The 16917-nt window shown below is 42.9% G+C and overlaps 1 protein-coding gene across 1 annotated transcript in view; it reads right to left on the bottom strand.

The window, feature by feature from the left end:
• Nucleotides 1-16917, bottom strand: part of syne1b (spectrin repeat containing, nuclear envelope 1b) — a 170857-nt gene that overhangs the window by 25899 nt on the left and 128041 nt on the right. Inside the window, exons 111-126 of the mRNA XM_086157463.1 lie at nucleotides 16739-16888; nucleotides 14242-14418; nucleotides 12830-12985; nucleotides 12586-12741; nucleotides 12334-12504; nucleotides 12102-12235; nucleotides 10095-10299; nucleotides 9562-9744; nucleotides 7629-7775; nucleotides 5668-5822; nucleotides 4039-4186; nucleotides 3720-3814; nucleotides 3391-3625; nucleotides 2174-2368; nucleotides 1959-2084; nucleotides 1355-1510 (exon numbers count right to left, since the gene is read on the bottom strand). Of these exons, the coding sequence (XP_086013589.1) occupies nucleotides 1355-1510; nucleotides 1959-2084; nucleotides 2174-2368; nucleotides 3391-3625; nucleotides 3720-3814; nucleotides 4039-4186; nucleotides 5668-5822; nucleotides 7629-7775; nucleotides 9562-9744; nucleotides 10095-10299; nucleotides 12102-12235; nucleotides 12334-12504; nucleotides 12586-12741; nucleotides 12830-12985; nucleotides 14242-14418; nucleotides 16739-16888 (2589 nt within the window). The remainder of the gene's footprint in view (nucleotides 1-1354; nucleotides 1511-1958; nucleotides 2085-2173; nucleotides 2369-3390; nucleotides 3626-3719; nucleotides 3815-4038; nucleotides 4187-5667; nucleotides 5823-7628; nucleotides 7776-9561; nucleotides 9745-10094; nucleotides 10300-12101; nucleotides 12236-12333; nucleotides 12505-12585; nucleotides 12742-12829; nucleotides 12986-14241; nucleotides 14419-16738; nucleotides 16889-16917) is intronic.

Raw genomic sequence — 16917 nt, 5'->3', positions numbered from 1 at the left:
GGAAGCAGTATCCCACAGACTACTTTTAAGCGTGTAAGATAAATTTGCATCGAGCAGAGCACGTGTGCTCGTCTGCTTGTTTCCTGTGTGTGTGTGAGTTCGTCTGCACAGGATGCAACGCTGAAAAACACGACAAGCTTTAGGTTTCAGGGTGTCTTCTCTCAGTTACTTTTACTTCGCTTGGATGATAATTTATCAGACTGAAATAAATTGCAAATTAAGTACTATAAGCAGAGGACTGTGTGGATTTTGTCTGACTAATGTCTTCTTCTTCTTGTCCTTCAGGCTTTTCCCCATCAGGGGTCGCCACAGTGAATCAACCTTCTCCATCTAACCCTATTCTCTGTATCCTCCTCTCTCACACCAACTACCTTCATATCTTCTCTCACTACGTCCATAAATCTTCTCTTTGGTCTTCCTCCAGACCTCTTGCCTGGCAGCTCCAATTCCAGCATCCGTCTACCAATATATTCTCTATCCCTCCTCTGTACATGACCCAACCATCTCAGTCTGGATTCTATGACCTTCTCACCCAAACATCTAACATGTGCTGTCCCCCAGATGTACTCATTCCTGATCTTATCCATCCTGGTCACTCCCAAAGAGAACCTCAACATCTTCATCTCCATTCCAACCTGAGTGAGTCCATCTCTATACCTCTTTTCCACTCTCTCTGTTGCTCTGGACTGTTGACCCTAAGTACTTGAAATCCTCCACCTTCTTGATCTCCACTCCCTGTAGCCTCACCATTCCAACCGAGTTCCTCTCATTTACACACATCTATGCTGTCTTGCAGCAACTGACCTTCATTCCTCTCCTTTCCAGCGCATACCTCCACCTCTAGAGTTTCCTCAACCTGTTCCCCGCTCTCACTGTAGATCACTGCAGACATCATGGTCCATGGAGATTCCTGTTTAACCTCTGTCATCTGTTAGCCTGTCCATCACCACTGCAAACAAGAAGGGGCTCAGAGCTGATCCCTGATGAATCCCTACCTCCACCTTGAACTTCTCTGTTTCACCTACAGCACACTTCACCACTGTCTCACAGCGAGCATACATGTCCTGCACCAGTCTAACATACTTCTCTGCCTCTCGCACACCTCACCACTGTCTCACAGCGAACATACATGACCTTACTAATATTCTGATTATAAATCAAACCATCTTTCTTTTTTTAAGTCAAATTACATGTTGCTTGTCTTCCTTCTATCATAGATATTGTGTCATTAAAAATAGCTCTGAGAGCTGCGGTGGATGCACAGACGCCCCCCTTCGGTCTTTTTAGGAATTAAGTAATTTGTGAAAATAGTCCATCAGTCGATGTGAGTGCTGAGTGTTCCTGCGTGCCGCACCTGGTGGCAGATTTCTTCCCACTGTCGGTGAAGCAGCTCAATACGTTCCTGCAGGACGGAGAGGTCCTCGGCACTGATGTGGCAGGACAGCGACTCTCTCAGCAGAGTGAGATGGGCCATGTCTCCAGTCCAGCCATCAAACGTGCTTTCAAGATCCTTACAATGACAGATAACATGCAAAGCTAGCATTTGTAAACCCTGCAGAGCAAGATTGAGTTCCACGAGATTCAGATGTATTCAAGGTGAAGAGGAGGGCTGCACAAAGGCAAGCACAAAAATGTGTGACGCCGCCAGAAACCTGGTTGTTCTGCGAGCGACGGGAAATTAAAAAGTAAAAAAAAAAAAAAAAAACCTGCTAAAAGTAATGAGGCTTTTATGCCTCCTTTGAAAATGAGGAAGTGTTTCCTTGGCTGTTTTTCACAAATCTGTCAAAAATTCTTCCATTTAATTGCTTCTGAAGCCGATAAGAAGATGGACTTCAATATCTTGACATTGAAGGGCAAATAAACCTGAAAATATTCTCTGATATTTTCACAGCGATGACGAATCGATCCTCGCAGCTCTGCAACAAAGTTTAAGCAAAGTCGGGCAAATGACTTGTTACCTTGCAGCGCATCTGCTCAGCCTGGAGATCCTCGTGGTGCTCAGGAAGAGGCTGCGAGAGCTGCCGTTTGAAGGCTCGGAGTTTTTCCAGTGACCCGCCGATACCTTTCTCACACCTCTCCCAGTCCTACGGCACCAAAACAAAAGAGGTGCGAATTGATCTTGCGAAAACATCGTAAGGAGTCTTTGCGGTAGGGAGCCGTTTGTCTGACGTACCTTCAGTAAGGTGGAGAGCTCTTTCTTCTGTTCTTCCAGGGAGACGCCGGCCTGTTTCCATCGCTCCTGGATCTCGGTCATCTCCGCCTGCAGAGCCACCTCGGCCCGGCTGTCGGCTGACAGGAGCAGTTGTCTTCCCGCCTCCACTGTCAGGATATAGCTGCCCTGCTGACGCTGCAGCACTTTTTCCTTCAGCTGTTCCAAGAAGGAAAATCAGATCTACTAACTGTTCCAGGTAAAAACTAAAACTGAATTCCTTGCACCCCAAATCATATAAGATACAAGCATCAACATGAACCCTGACACTCGTAACTCGCTATAATATTTATATTTATAGATAACTGTTAACACGGCTGTGACAAAATTATTTTCCCAATGGCAGGGGTGTCAAACTCATTTTGGTCCGGGGGCCACATGGAGGCTTATTTTATGCCAAGGGGGCCGAACCAATAAAATCATTACCTAGAAGTAACATGAAGTCCAAATTTTTTTCTAGTCCATACATCATCACTGGTCTCACCACTGTCTTGTACATCTTTCCTTCCATTCTGGCTGAAAGTCTTCTATCTCTTCGTACCCCTGACACTTTTCACCACCCAATCCAACCTGCTTGGACCCGTCTCTTCACCTCCTTTCTGAACGAACCATTGCTCTGGACTGTTGACCCCAAGTACCTGAAATCCTCCAGCTTCTTGATCTCCACTCCATGTAGCCTCACCGTTTCACCCGAGTTCCTCTCATTCACACACATATATTCTGTCTTGTTGCGACTAACTTCCATTCCTCTCCTTTCCAGAGCATACCTCCACCTCTCTAGATTTTCCTGTACTTGTTTTCTGCTCACACTACAGATCACAATGTCATCTGCAAACATCATGGTCCATGGGGATTCCTGTCTAAGCACATCTGTCATCACCATAGCGAACAAGAAGGGGCTCAGAGCTGATCTCTGATGGAGTCCCACCTCCACCTTGAACTTGTCTGTTACCCCTACAGCACACCGTACCACTGTCTCACAGCGAGCATACATGTCCTGCACTGGTTTGACATACTTCTCTGCCACTCCAGACTTCCTCATACAATACCGGAGCTCCTCTCTTGGCACCCAGTCAGATGCTTTTTCTAGGTCTACAAAAACACAACGCAGCTCCCTCTGGCCTTCTCCATAAACATTCTCAAAGCAAATTTGTTGACAATAAAGTTGTCACGTCAGATACCTGCACAGCGTCCAGCATGGATCGGGCCTGTTGCAGAGGCACGGTGGTGCCAGCTTGAAGGGCATCGGGTGTTTGGGAGACCTCCAGCAGCCATTTCCGCAGCTTCTCCACCATCTCTCTGTACCGCTGCCACTGGTGGATCAGACTGTCGATGATGCCCCGCCTCTGCTGGGCACGGCGCACCACGCCCTGCCACTGGTTACTCAGAAGGGCCAGCTTCAAATTGAACTCGTTTCTGCAGGATATCAAAAAAATTAGGATTTTTTTTTAATGCAATAGATATAACTTAAACAAATCTTTAGACAAAGATAAATCAGGGATGGAGTCACCTGTCATCCACTTGTCCCTGTTCCAGCATTTTTTGCCCATCGCTGATAATGGAGTGAAGAATCTGTTGGCGACTGAACATCTCAGCCTGGAATAACTGCAAGAGTAAAAATGCAGAATAATTGGGGGGGGAGGTAAAGACGCAGGCTTTTCTGGTCTCCATGTTCATGAGGTAGCAAGACATGTAGTCTTCTCATGGGTGTGTGTGCAGTACAGAACGAGACATTTTTATTTTTGCCGTGCAGATTTTTTTTTTTTCCCAAAACCTCAATGACATTGGTGGACAATCAAAAACTTCTCACGGTCTCGTGAGACTCTGACCTCGTGCGCTTTCTGCTGCTCGATCAAACTCTGATAGTTCCCGGATATGTCGACGGCCAGATTCTGCTCGGTTTGGACCAAGAACTCCATCCATGTTTCGCACTTCTCTAAGAAGGTCTGCTGCTGCAGCAGGAAGGACTGGAGCTTGCTGGAAGGAGAAAAAGTACTCTGTTGTAGTTTGCCATAAAGGTTCATGCAGATCCACAAACATTTAAGTGTTAACTAGACTCAGTAGATATATCGATATATATATATTCAACATTTTTAGTGGAGGTAGATCATTTTCACATGGCCATTTAAAAAGTAGCTCACAGAGTGAAAAATATAGAGTAACCTATGCCTTTGCAGAGGTTATGTTTTATGTTTATCGTCAAGATTTTTTTTTCTATAAATTAAAAAAATCACTTTGCAGAGCCTGTCTAGAACTACCATCATTAAACTGCTACTTTTATTCACAGGCTTTGAACACTGCGGCTTAAACAACAATGCAGCTCATATACAAATTTTTCGGGCTTATGAGCTTCACGCCGCCAAAACATTTCGCCCCGTCGCTTCGGATCGACGAAACAAGCGTGAAATCCTGAAGTCGTTTAATTCCGACACCGAAGAAGACGACTTAAATGTGTCGCGCTTGTAGAGTTGGACCTGTAAACACTTAAACATCTTTCTAGGCTCGGGAGAGAGACCGGAAAAAATGAGTTGAACGGTTAACTAATGTATTGACAAAATGAAACAGGAAATAGAAGAAAAAGAAGAACCTTTCAAAGCAATAACAAAAATAATTCAGTTCTTAGTCCAAAATCATTAACGGGGGCTGAAAACAGGGAAAAATCATCTTTTTCATCAGTTGTGTTAAAAAATGCATTTCCAGTACACATTTGTGGATGTTATCAATTTATATTTGATTTAAAGTAAAAAAAAAGATGTTTCTTTGTAAATATCTCATGTTACAACCTGCAACTTATAGACAAGTGCAGCCTATAAAATATACAGGACTGTCACAGAAAATTAGAATATTATGATAAAGTTCTTTATCTTCTGCAATGCTATTACAGAAACAAAAATGTCATACATTCCGGATTCATTACAAATCAACTGAAATATTGCAAACCTTTTATTATTTTAATATTGCTGATTATGGCTTACATCTTAAGAAAACTCAAAAATCGTATCTCAAAATAATAGAATATGAAAAAGTAATTTTTGTTTTTTTTCATTGCATTACAGAAGATAAAGAACTTTATCACAATATTCTAATGTTCTGAGACAGTCCTGTATGTACACATATATTTATTTTGTTATTTTTATAAGTGCGCTCTGGAAATCACGGTAAATTTTTGTAATCGATGCTAATATTAGCATCAAAAAATTCTTAAATTGAAGGAAAAAATATTTAAGTGTGTCAGATAAGCTATTCTAAATCAAATATCTACATCAAATATCTACATTGAAAGAAGGAACTGGGCGTCTGCTCATAATGTATGGAACAAACGGATAATAAACATATAAAATTTAGATCCACCAACAATATTTTAAATCAAAAAAATTTTTTAAATACCTGAAATTCCTTGCATATTTTTTGAGTCCAATTTTTTTTTTTTTTAAATAAAGCTGTTTCGAATTTCAAACCTGAATCTCTCTGTGGTCTGAGAGGAGGCTGTGGACCAGCTCCTGTTGAGGTTCTGCATCCGTTTGATTTCCAAGTCGTTGAGAGGGAGTCGGTAACCCAGTTCGTTGAGACGCTCCAGTTCGGGAGCCATACTGCTGAATTTCAACATCAGCCTCTGTGGAATGTCAGAAGAGGGGAAATCATTCGGTAAACCGGCGATGCTGCGTTTGGATACATAAGATTTAAAGCAGGGGTGTCAAACTCAATACACGGTGGGTCAAAATTTAAAATTTGTGGGCGAAAATTGATATTTATTAATGAAAAAAAGTCTTCCTCCAGATAAAACAATAAACCTTCTTCATATGAACCTCAACATGTTTTGCTTAAAAACTGAATATGGAGCAAAGGTTAATATTAGACAATATGCAACTTCATATTGCACACACGCAAAATTGAAATTCAAATTAGAAAACACTGCAATGGCATTCGTTTCTGGGAAATTAAAAATGAAATAAAAATTGTATGCGTCTTTATATGTAACTTTCTGAATTAAATTTCAAAAGTAACCTTTTTCCACAGGCTAATAATAAATGTAAACATAATATAATAATAAACTCTTCCTTCAGCCACAGGGAATCTTCAAATCTTTGCACTTAAGACCCTAAAACACTTCATAGCCTTGACTTTGACACTTTGTAGTTTTATTTGTATTTCTTATTCTCCCTCCTTTTTTTTTAACTTATTTATTATTGTCATGTTTTACTTGAAACTCTGGCACAATTTCCTTCTGGATAAATAAAGTTGTTCTTATTCTTATTCTTAACTAAAAATGATATCCTTCAATGAATGTGAAACCATTGAAGCCCATGTCTTTAATTTTTTTTTTTTTTTTCATTAATAGGAACTTTTCTAAGTGGTACAGTTATTGTTCCATTTTTTAATATTCAATACTTGCAGAATTTGAGTAAAATACCATCTGCAAAATGAAAAAGTGCATAAAGAAAAGGTTAATTATAGCTCGGTTTCTACCCACTGATCTTCTGCCTTTTCTTTTCACAATTTTTCGGAAAAGTTAGCAAGGTGCCAGTATTAGCGTAAAGTCGCTATGACGACTGTCAACAGAGGAGAGGGTGTTTCGTGGTCCTGTTGTGGTTTTCGCACCAAAACACTAGCAGAGCGTTCTGGGATTTGTAGCATTAGCAGTACATGCGCTGTAGGCTAGTGGTCCCCAAAACTACGGCCCGGGGGCCGGAAACGGCCCGCCGACACATTTTGCCCGGCCCCTGAACAATACCGGAGATGCATTATGATTTTTTTTTTCATTCTGGCCACGTCATCGTGACTTGTACATGCATAGAACGTACCATTCTATTCCACCCTTCTGCAGTTTGTGCCTTATCTGAAACCCCTCCCTCAAAAAAAACAAAACAAAATCCTGGACACACCCCTGTCAAACAACACGGAATAATGGCGAAAAGATTAAGTGAGAGGAAAATAGACCCAGAATGCAGGGGGTTATTTTTTTGTTTGACTCAAAGAAAAGGCTGTTTGTCTCACCTGTCAAGAGATGAGACAAAGACATTATTCATTAATAATGCTATTATTTATTTTCTGTTTTTTTTTTTTTCCTGTCAAGATCCCAGAAAGGGTAAATTGTTGGTGACTTGTGGCTTTCTGGAAAACAATAAATGTTTACGTTTAGACACCTCTGCGATCGTCATACTTTTTGTTACAAACTGGAAGGGAAAAGTTATTTGGCCATCGCAGGAAAAAGTTTGGGGACCCCCTGCTGTACGCTAACATACCGGCACCAGTGCTAATAGTCATTTGCTAAGCCTACGTGGGCCAAATGAAATGGCACTGCTGACTAGAGTTTGACACGGTTTAAAGTCACATTCTCAGTAGGACTAAATGAACTCCGAATCGGCCGCAGCCGGAGTTTTCGTCAAACCGATCTATAGAAACGATCAATAATCCGGACCTTGAGCTCCTCCATGCGGCCCTGGATGACGGTGAGGTCAGTGGAGCTGTTGGGATCCTGAGTCTTCAGCTCCTTCTCGGCCTCGACCACCCAAGAGCCCAGCGAATCCAGCTGGTCGTTGAAGGTTTCATAGTCCTGGACTCCGGTCTGGAGAGGGAAAGGTGGAACACGCTAATTCCCGTGTCAACAAACTTCTTCAAAAATGCCCACTTTCCAAAAATTTTTTTCCAAGTCGAAATCTTCTTGGCAACTGGACCTGAATTTCTTCACAATTCCACAATCTCACCACCCTTCCCCATTAACGTCACACATCCTACCGATTTTTGTTTATTTATTTTACTTGTTGCTATTCATTTTGTCATTATCATATTGTTGTTTAGTTCTAGTTGTGTATTTTTCACCCTCACAGTTCTTTGAAGTTGTTTTTGTCTGCTTCCTATTTATCTGCTGTCTACATATTTGTGGATTTTTTTTGTCTTGCTATCTTCTGTCTTCTGCCTTTCTATTTATATTTATATTCATATTTACTTCCTTTTTTTGGACATAACTGTTTCACCGCTGTGACAAAGGAATTCTTATCAACCCTCATTTGAGAGGCTTCTTCAGTTCTAATGACCTGTAGGGAGTTTCTGAATATATCTGCCAGTGTTTTTGGCGGGTCAAGGTTATGGTGACTTCTTGTGTAAATGGAAGAGTTGATGGGCAGAAACTAGGTTGTTATGTTGCTATGCTAATGGGGGTGTCGTTCCTTGGCACAAAAGAGCAACTTTTGTTGGATCACATGGCTCTCTGGCCCTGGTAATGTCCACATGAGCTTCAGTCCATCTTCTTCTTTTCCTTTGGACTTTTCCCGTCAGGTGTCGCCACAACGAGTCAACCTTCTCCATCTAACCCTATTCTCTGCATCCTCCTCTCTCACACCAACTACCTTCATATCTTCTCTCACTACGTCCATCAATCTTCTCTTTGGTCTTCCTTGAGTTCTCTTGCCTCGCAGCTCCAATTCCAGCATCCGTCTTCCAATATATTCACTATCCCTCCTCTGTCCATGACCCAACCATCTCAGTCTGGCTTCTCTGACCTTCTCTCCAAAACATCTAACATGTGCTGCTCCTCTGATAGACTCATTCCTGATCCTATCCATTCTGGTCACTCCCAAAGAGAACCTCAACATCTTCATCTCTGCAACCTCTAGTTCTGCCTGCTGTCTTTTGGTCATTGTAACAGTTTCTAGTCCAAACATCATTGCTGGTCTCACCACTGTCTTGTACACCTTTCCTTTTATTCTGGCTGAAATTCTTCTATCACATAGAACCTCTGACACTTTTTTCCAACCATTCCAACCTGCTTGAACCCGTCTCTTCACCTCTTTTCCGCACTCTCCGTTGCTCTGGACTGTTGACTCCAAGTACCTGAAATCCTCCAGCTACTTGGTCTCCACTCCCTGTAGCCTCACCGTTCCACCCAAAATCCTCTCATTTACACACATATATTCTGTCTTGCTGCGACTAACTATCATTCCTCTCCTTTCCAGAGCATACCTCCACCTCTCTAGATTTTCATCAACTAGTTCTCTGCTGTCACTACAGACCACAATGTCATCTGCAAACATCATAGTCCATGGAGATTCCTGTCTAACCTCATCTGTAAGCCTATCCATCACCACTGCGAAGAAGAAGGGGGTCAGAGCTGATCCCTGATGGAGTCCCACTTCCACCTTGAACTTCTCTGTTACACCTACAGCACACCGTACCAGTGTCTCACAGCGAGCATACATGTCCTGCACCAGTCTAATATAGTTCTCTCCCACTCCAGATTTCCTCATACAATACCAGAGCTCCTCTCTTGGCACCCTGTCATATGTTTTTTTCTAGGTCTACAAAAACACAATGCAGCTCCAGCTTCAGTCCATGTGATATATATCTTTTCCTACCTGAAGAGTGACGAGCTGTCGAGTGAGCGCCTGTTCCACAGCGGCCAGCCGCTGGGCCAGAGAGAGGTGATCCGACTGGATGGTAGAAGCTGCCGAAGTGTCCACCTGCTGTTTCAGCTGATCGCCCAGTTCCTGAAGAACCTGCAAGGAGGCCTGAACCGGGGCGTGGGAGCGGAGGACCTCCTGAGAAACAGAACCCATACGACCGGGATTAAGATAATCTTACCGTACGACCGAATTTACACACATTTCGGGGAACAGTAAGCGTTTGACGAGTAAAGAAAAAAAATTTACGAAACATCGGTGTGCAAAACATTGGTTTTAAGTGTGAAATCTTTGCTCAATCACAGAAACTCATTCACATAAAAAAAAATAAAAGAACTCAGGAATGTATCAGAAAAACAGATTTGATTTCTAGCGTATAATTTTGGGACAATTAAATCACATTTATTCAGAAAAATATTTTCTTTCATATGAAATAGTAAGTTAATGACTCCCGTGAATTCAAAATAAGACACCGTGGCCTCACTTACGCTGCACTCTTGAATCCAGTTGGACACCAGCTCATCGGCCATGTCTTTGCCGCAGGCCGTCTTGAGGAGCTGGTCGGCTTTTTCCTCTTGCAGCTGGATGCTGCTGCAGCTCTGCTCGTGCAGCTCCTTGTACCGCTGCCAAAGCTGAAAGAGAGCTTTGCTGCATAGCAGGCGCTCCGCGATCTCCTCCAGCAAGCCGGTCCACCTGCGAGCGACGGCGACGAGAATATGTGAGGACGGTTGAAGTATCGGACATCGAGTCCAAATCAGGAGAGCCGAAGTGGGAACATGAATGTTTGCAGTGAAATATCTGGGATGATCCTACGTTGGTGACCACAGAGGAGCTCTGGTCAATAGGACAGAACTCAAATGGACAGAAGGCCAAAATTCAAAACTGTGGCAAAGTCGCAGGCCTACATTGCTATTTATTATAAAAAAAAAAAATCTTCCTCCAGATACAACAATGAACCTTTTCATATGAACCCCAACAAGTTTTGCTTAAAAACTGAATATGGAACAAAGCAAAGCTTAATACTATGCAATATATAACTTAATATTGCACACATCAAAATCAAAATTCAAGTTAAAAAAAAAACAAAACATCAATGGCATTCTTTTCTGACATAAAAACGAAATATTGAGTCCATTTGAGTTACGGACTTAAAGTTAAACAGTACCCTTTTTCCACAGGGTAGTGCGACATGAAAAAATAAAATACCAATAATTAACTAATAATAATATCCTTCAATGAACATGAAACCCTTCAAGGCCGTATCTTGGAGAAGCATGAAAAAGCGCATAAAGAAAAGTTAAGATAGTTATAGCTCAGTTTGCTACACTCTGATCTTCTGCCTTTCTTTTCACTATTTCGGAGGGTTAGCACGGTGCCTGTATTAGCATAAGGTTGCTATGACGCTATAGCGTCGCTATAAGGTCATTATTGATTTTTTTTCAATATAACTGAACCAGAGTAGCTGGAACAGGAATTTGCTGAAGTCCCAGAAACAGTAGATCTGGTTTATCGTAATTTCCGGGCTATGAGCCGCTACTTTTTTCCACACGCCTTGAACACTGCGCCTTAAACAACAATGCCGCTAATTGATGGATTTTTGGGGGGGGCTAACAAGCTTATTATCGCCAAAACATTTGGCCTCGTCACACCAACGGACCAATGACATCGCGCTTCATTCACACACCCCCATCATGGAAAACACACGAAGAAATGCACGTGATGTAGCTGTTAAGCTAAAGGCGATCGAACTGGTTGTCAAAGAAGGAAATAGAGCTGTTGCACGTTAGTTTGGCGTCAATGAATCGATAGTGAGACGTTGGAGACGGCAACGTGAAAAGCTGACTCGATGCAAAACGCAAATTATAGTTAATAAAAAAAAGTTTCTGGGTAAATATCTCATGTTACAACGTGGACACCACATTAGTTTTGTGTTTTTGTATTTGTATTTCTTATTCTCCCTCCTTCCTACTATCATCTATTATTGTTATGTTTTACTTGAAACTCTGGCACAACAATTTCCTTCGAGATAAATTAAGTTGTTCTTATTCTTAGTTATTTGTTCAATTTTACTTATAATCACTATATTCATTTTATGTTCATTGACTTATATTCAGATGCGCTCAATCATCTGTAGAATATGGTATTTTATTCAAATTCTGCAAATATTAAAAAATGGAAATTAGCAGACTTCACAATAAGTGGACCACTTAGAAAAGTTCCTATTAATAAAAAAAAGAATTAAATTAAAAAAAGCAGAAATTATTTTAAAAACACTAATGCCCAATAAAAAAAAAATAAAAAAAAATTGGAAGCACAAATCACAAATGATAATGACCTGAATGGCAAAAAAAAAAAAAAAAAAAAAAAAATCAGACCATCACATGTCACAAGCTCATTAGGAAGCGCCCAAAATTTTTGGGGGGGATCAAACACCATTAATCCAGGTCTGAGGGACAAAAAAAACCAAAAAAACAGAACGCATCAATTCGGGTCACCTTGCATTGACGTCCTTCAGAGCATTGCTGAGTGAGTCTGACACTGAGGGGTGGCATTCCCTCAGCAGCTGGTGGGTCACCGCACCAAACTTCCTTAGACTGCTCTCTTGTTTCTCCAGCTCCTCTTGCAAGTCCTTCAGAGGAACAAAAACAAGAAAATACACAGAAGATGAGACCGGTTATTAAACCTATTGTGCCAGTTGTGCCGTTGAATACCTTCAAACGGACATACCTGCAGACTCTGCACCTGCTGCTTGACAGCCTCGAGGGAGCCCGTGAGGAGGCGGAATCGGGACACCGAGTACCTCCCCTCCATCAGGTAACCGTTGATCTCTTCGGAGGCACGCTTATATAAACTCCATTGATCCAGCACCGAAGTCAGGCTGATCTTTAGCTGCCCTATCTGCAGAAAGACCGTTTGAATCCAGGTCCCACAGCGACACCCAGAGAAAAGTGCGGTGATTCTACGACGGCAGAGGCTCACCAAGTGATCCAGGTTGGCCCAGGTGTGATTGACACCCTGGAGCGTCTCCATGACGATGGCACAGGCCTCATCGGTTTTGTTCTGAACCAGGGCGCAGCCCTGCTCCTCCACCCGCTCCAGCTCTTTCTCTTTTTCCTTCACCAGCTCCTCCATTTCCTTCAAAACAGGAAGTTTGAAGTTTCGGCATCACATCCAGGCAGTTCTGGGGTCGCATATTCGATGGCGGTGAGCGAGGGAGGCGTACCTGGCAGTCTTTGAGGGCGTTCTGTACGGACGTCAAGTCTTCTATCCTGTGTTTCTTCTTCAGTCTTTCTTCTTGAGCTCCTAACCAGGACTTGAGAGCCTGAACGCTGCTCTCATACTCCAACCACATCTCCAGCAGACCTTCTAGAAACTGGATCTACAATGTGGTTAAATGTGGAAAAACAAAACAAAAGCTCAACCCTCTGTTTCTGCTCCGGTCGACGACGGCGATGAAGTTGAATCCAGGGCTGTTGTGGACAACTTGTTGTGGACCTTAGAAGGACCAAGGAGGTCAGAGTGGACTACAAGTATCTGGGGGTTCATAGACAACAAACTGGAGCGGGGAAGGAACGGTGACGCCTCTATCCGCTAAGGTGACTGAGCTCCTGTAGCATCTGCAGGACCCTGCTTCAAATGTTCTGTGGTAGCCAGTGCTATCTTCTATGCCAGTGTTTCCCAACCACGATGGAAAAATACCCACTTTTACCTAATTTGTCCAAAAATGATTTACTCAATGCAAATAATGTGTCTTTGTACGTCTATCTATGTGGGCGGCAGTCTATCTATGGCAAGGGTGTCAAACATACGGCCCGCGGGCCGATTACGGCCCGCAGGGAGGTTCGATCAGGCCCGCAGGATAATTTGAAAGTGAAAAAATGCATAAAAGACAAGGATTAATTTTTTTTTAATTAGGTGCAATTCAAGAATTGCACTTAGAATTGCAATTAATCATCTTTTTGGAGCCTATAGCGCTATTAAGGCCTCGGCTTCAGGACAGGACTCCGCAGTCCACCTGCAACTGAGGGACACGGCCATTTGTTTGAAGACAGTGGTGTTTGTATTCTGGCCAAATAATACAGATGGTTCAAAAAAGGTTGGGAAACACCGTGCAATAGCCCTGATTTATATGCATAAATACTACATGTAATCATATATGTACTTGTAAATACATTACATATTTTTATATTTTTACATGCCTTTAACTTCACTTTATTTTTATTTATTTCTTCTGATCTTTACTCTTTTTTTATTTAATTTTACTATCCACTATTTTATTCTTTTTGATTTTTATATTACATGTTATATTCTATGTTGCACTTTGTGAGTTGCACACCAACTTCATTCAAACGTCTTATTGAACTGCCACTGTTCTATTACACTGTTCATGTTCCTATCTATAATCATATTTATAATAATGTTTACAATATCAGGACGTATCCAAATGCACTGCGGACAGCAAAGTAGGAATTTCAGTGTACAGTAAACGGAAACACATTTTTACATGTGTTTTACATGGGTTTTACATGTGTTGATTCTTCTCCACTTTACTATGAGACCAGGATCTGTTTATGAAAAAAAAGCAATTTCCCCTTCAATACATTTTTCTGATTCCGATTTCCTTGGCTTTCTCACCCTCTCATTGATTCGCCCTTGGAGGATCTGCCAGCGTCGATTCATGGCCCCAAGACGCTCCGCAAAGTCCGTCTTGTCGCTGCGCTTGCTCTCCACATCGCTACCACTGATTTGTAGCACTGACTGGTTGACAAAGTCCACAGTCAGCTGTTTGCAGCTTAGATCTACCCTGAAGCCCTGAGCGGGGGAAAAAACAAGAGTCGACACATCTTAGTATCACAGATTGCATGTCCGTGGAGGTTCTCAGTCATCCAGGTCATGGTGAATTCTTGTGGAACTTGTCTTGTCGTGGCAACTGGACTTGAAGTTCTTCACTTGAAGGCGATTCAGCGCTCATAGATTTAGGTTCCTCTGAGGAACCAAAAAGACGTCAGGAGTCAGACGGACCGATCTGCGACGGACCAATCTGTGTGAGCGACATCCCGGGAGAAGACCAGAACAACTGTCAATGACCAATGACAGTTGGTCATTGGTACAACATTGGTACAACTGCACATTTCGTTCTTTGTGTTATAAAAACACTGTGTAGGAGAAATGTAGCCAATCAGACTTCGTGAAACGACACTTGTCAGGAAATAGACGATCAGACCCAGAGCTCTGTAGACTTTATTTTGACTGCTCAGTATCTTCAAATCCGAGACCGTGGTGCTCAACCGGAAACGGGTGGAATGCTCACTCCAGGTCGGGGAAGAGGTCCTGCCCCAGGTGGAGGAGTTCACGTATCTCGAGGTCTTGTTCACGAGTGAGGGAAGGATGGAGCGGGAGATGGACAGGTGGATTGGTGCGGCATCTGCAGCCATGCAGACTCTGTGGGGGTCTGTCGTGAAGATTTTCACGATTCCACCCTCACCTATGGTCACGAGCTGTGGGTAGTGACCGAAAGAACGAGATGGCGGATACAAGCAGCTGAAATGGGTTTCCACTGCAGGGTGATCGGACTCTCTCTTAGAGATAGGGAGTCAGGTGGCTCGGGCATCTGGTCAGGATGCCTTCAGAGGGAGGTACTCTGGGCGTGTCCATCTGGGAGGAGATCACGGGGAAAACCCAGAACATGCTGGAGAGACTATGTTTTCAGGCTGGCCTGAAGACATAGTCTTGGAGTCCCTTGGGGTCCCTCGAGAGGAGCTGGACCATGTGGCAGGGGAGAGGGAGGTCTGGGCCTCACTGCTCTGGCTGTTGCCCCCGTGACCCAAAACAATCGGATAAGCAGGGGAAGAATGGATGGATGCTGAATTAAATACTGATTGAAACCTAAATATCCTCTCCTATCGCTTCATCAATGATCAAGCAGGTTCCACCCACACATAGTGTCGAGGTAGAGCGGGACAGGATCCAACAAAATCCCTTGGCTACCCTAATTGGGCCTTCGCCAAATCAGAATCTGCCAGACGCAGGAACGTTGAACAGGAGGAAGACAACAACAACAACAACAAACGAAAGAACATCGTCATACCGTAGGTTGCTGGTGTTTTGGAGATACTTCGAAGGGTATTCAACAAACATCATGTACCGGTACATTTGAGACTCCCCCAAAAAAGACAAAAACGGATGCACCCCAAAGGACAAAACACCCAGGCATAGGATAGAGAATGTGGTGTATGCTGTCACTTGCACTGAGGATTATGATGACGTCCGCATTTGGGAAACCAAATAACCTCTGCAAAAACGGATGGCCCAACAGCTTCAGGACAGAACTCCGCAGTCCACCTGCACCTGAAGGCCACGGGCCATTTGTTTGAAGATAGTGGTGTCTGTATTCTGGCCAAAGAAGACAGATGGTTCTAGAAAGGAGTCAAAGAGGCCATCTTTGCCAAAACAGAAAAACAGAGGAGGGAGGCCTCAGGTCACCACCTTTCACAAACGTATAGCAGTGTACCGGGATCAATACCAAGACGGATTTGAAAACACAGACCAGGACATTCTGCACCCTCCAAACTATCAGGAAAGACTCACCACCTGAAACAGACCTGGTAACGTCCACATGAGCCTCAAAGCAGTCAGTGAGTTGCACACCAAGCTGCACTCAAATGTCTCATGCACTGCCAACAATTCAATACATGTCCAAATGCACTGCAGACAGCAAAGTAGGAACTTCACAGTACAGGAAAAGGCGTTTCTACACTGTGCACGCTTTCAATCCTTTGAATTGAATTCCAACTCAAGGGGTGGTGTGGTGCGAGAGGAAGAGCAGTTGTCTTTGGAACTGAACATTACTGGTTCGATTCCCCACTCACAAGGGATTAATAAAGTAAAAATTATTTTAGTTATTAGTTTCACCCATCAACTTCCATTTACAAAACAAGCCACCATAAACTAGACCTGCCCAAAACCATGGCAGTTATCTTGGGAAACTCCACACAGGCCTCTTGGATGAGGGCTAGAACGTCTTTTCGAGAAGAAATTCAAGTCCAGTTGCCACAACAAGACAATTTCGACAAGATTGCACCCCAGATACTAGTGTGCAGACAATATTTTGTGCAACTGGAAGATGTACAACCTTGTATTTTTGCGAGTAGTCCTGAATGACATTGGATCCCACGGCACTCTGCAGGTTCTCCTCATCCTCTTCAATGATATTCTCCATCAAAGATATCCAGTTGAACAGTTCAGATATAGCATGGCGGGAGGCCAACTTCTCCATTTGGATCTAAGAAATAAAATAATAACTTTCCGTTA

Source organism: Fistularia commersonii, chromosome 1 (genome assembly GCF_037954325.1).
Source record: "Fistularia commersonii isolate RoL2024-O1a breed Wild chromosome 1, RoL_Fcom_v1.0, whole genome shotgun sequence".
In the NCBI taxonomy this organism is placed as follows: Eukaryota; Metazoa; Chordata; class Actinopteri; order Syngnathiformes; family Fistulariidae; genus Fistularia; species Fistularia commersonii.
Note: the sequence above shows the minus strand (reverse complement) of the source record. Positions and strands in the feature narration are given on the sequence as shown.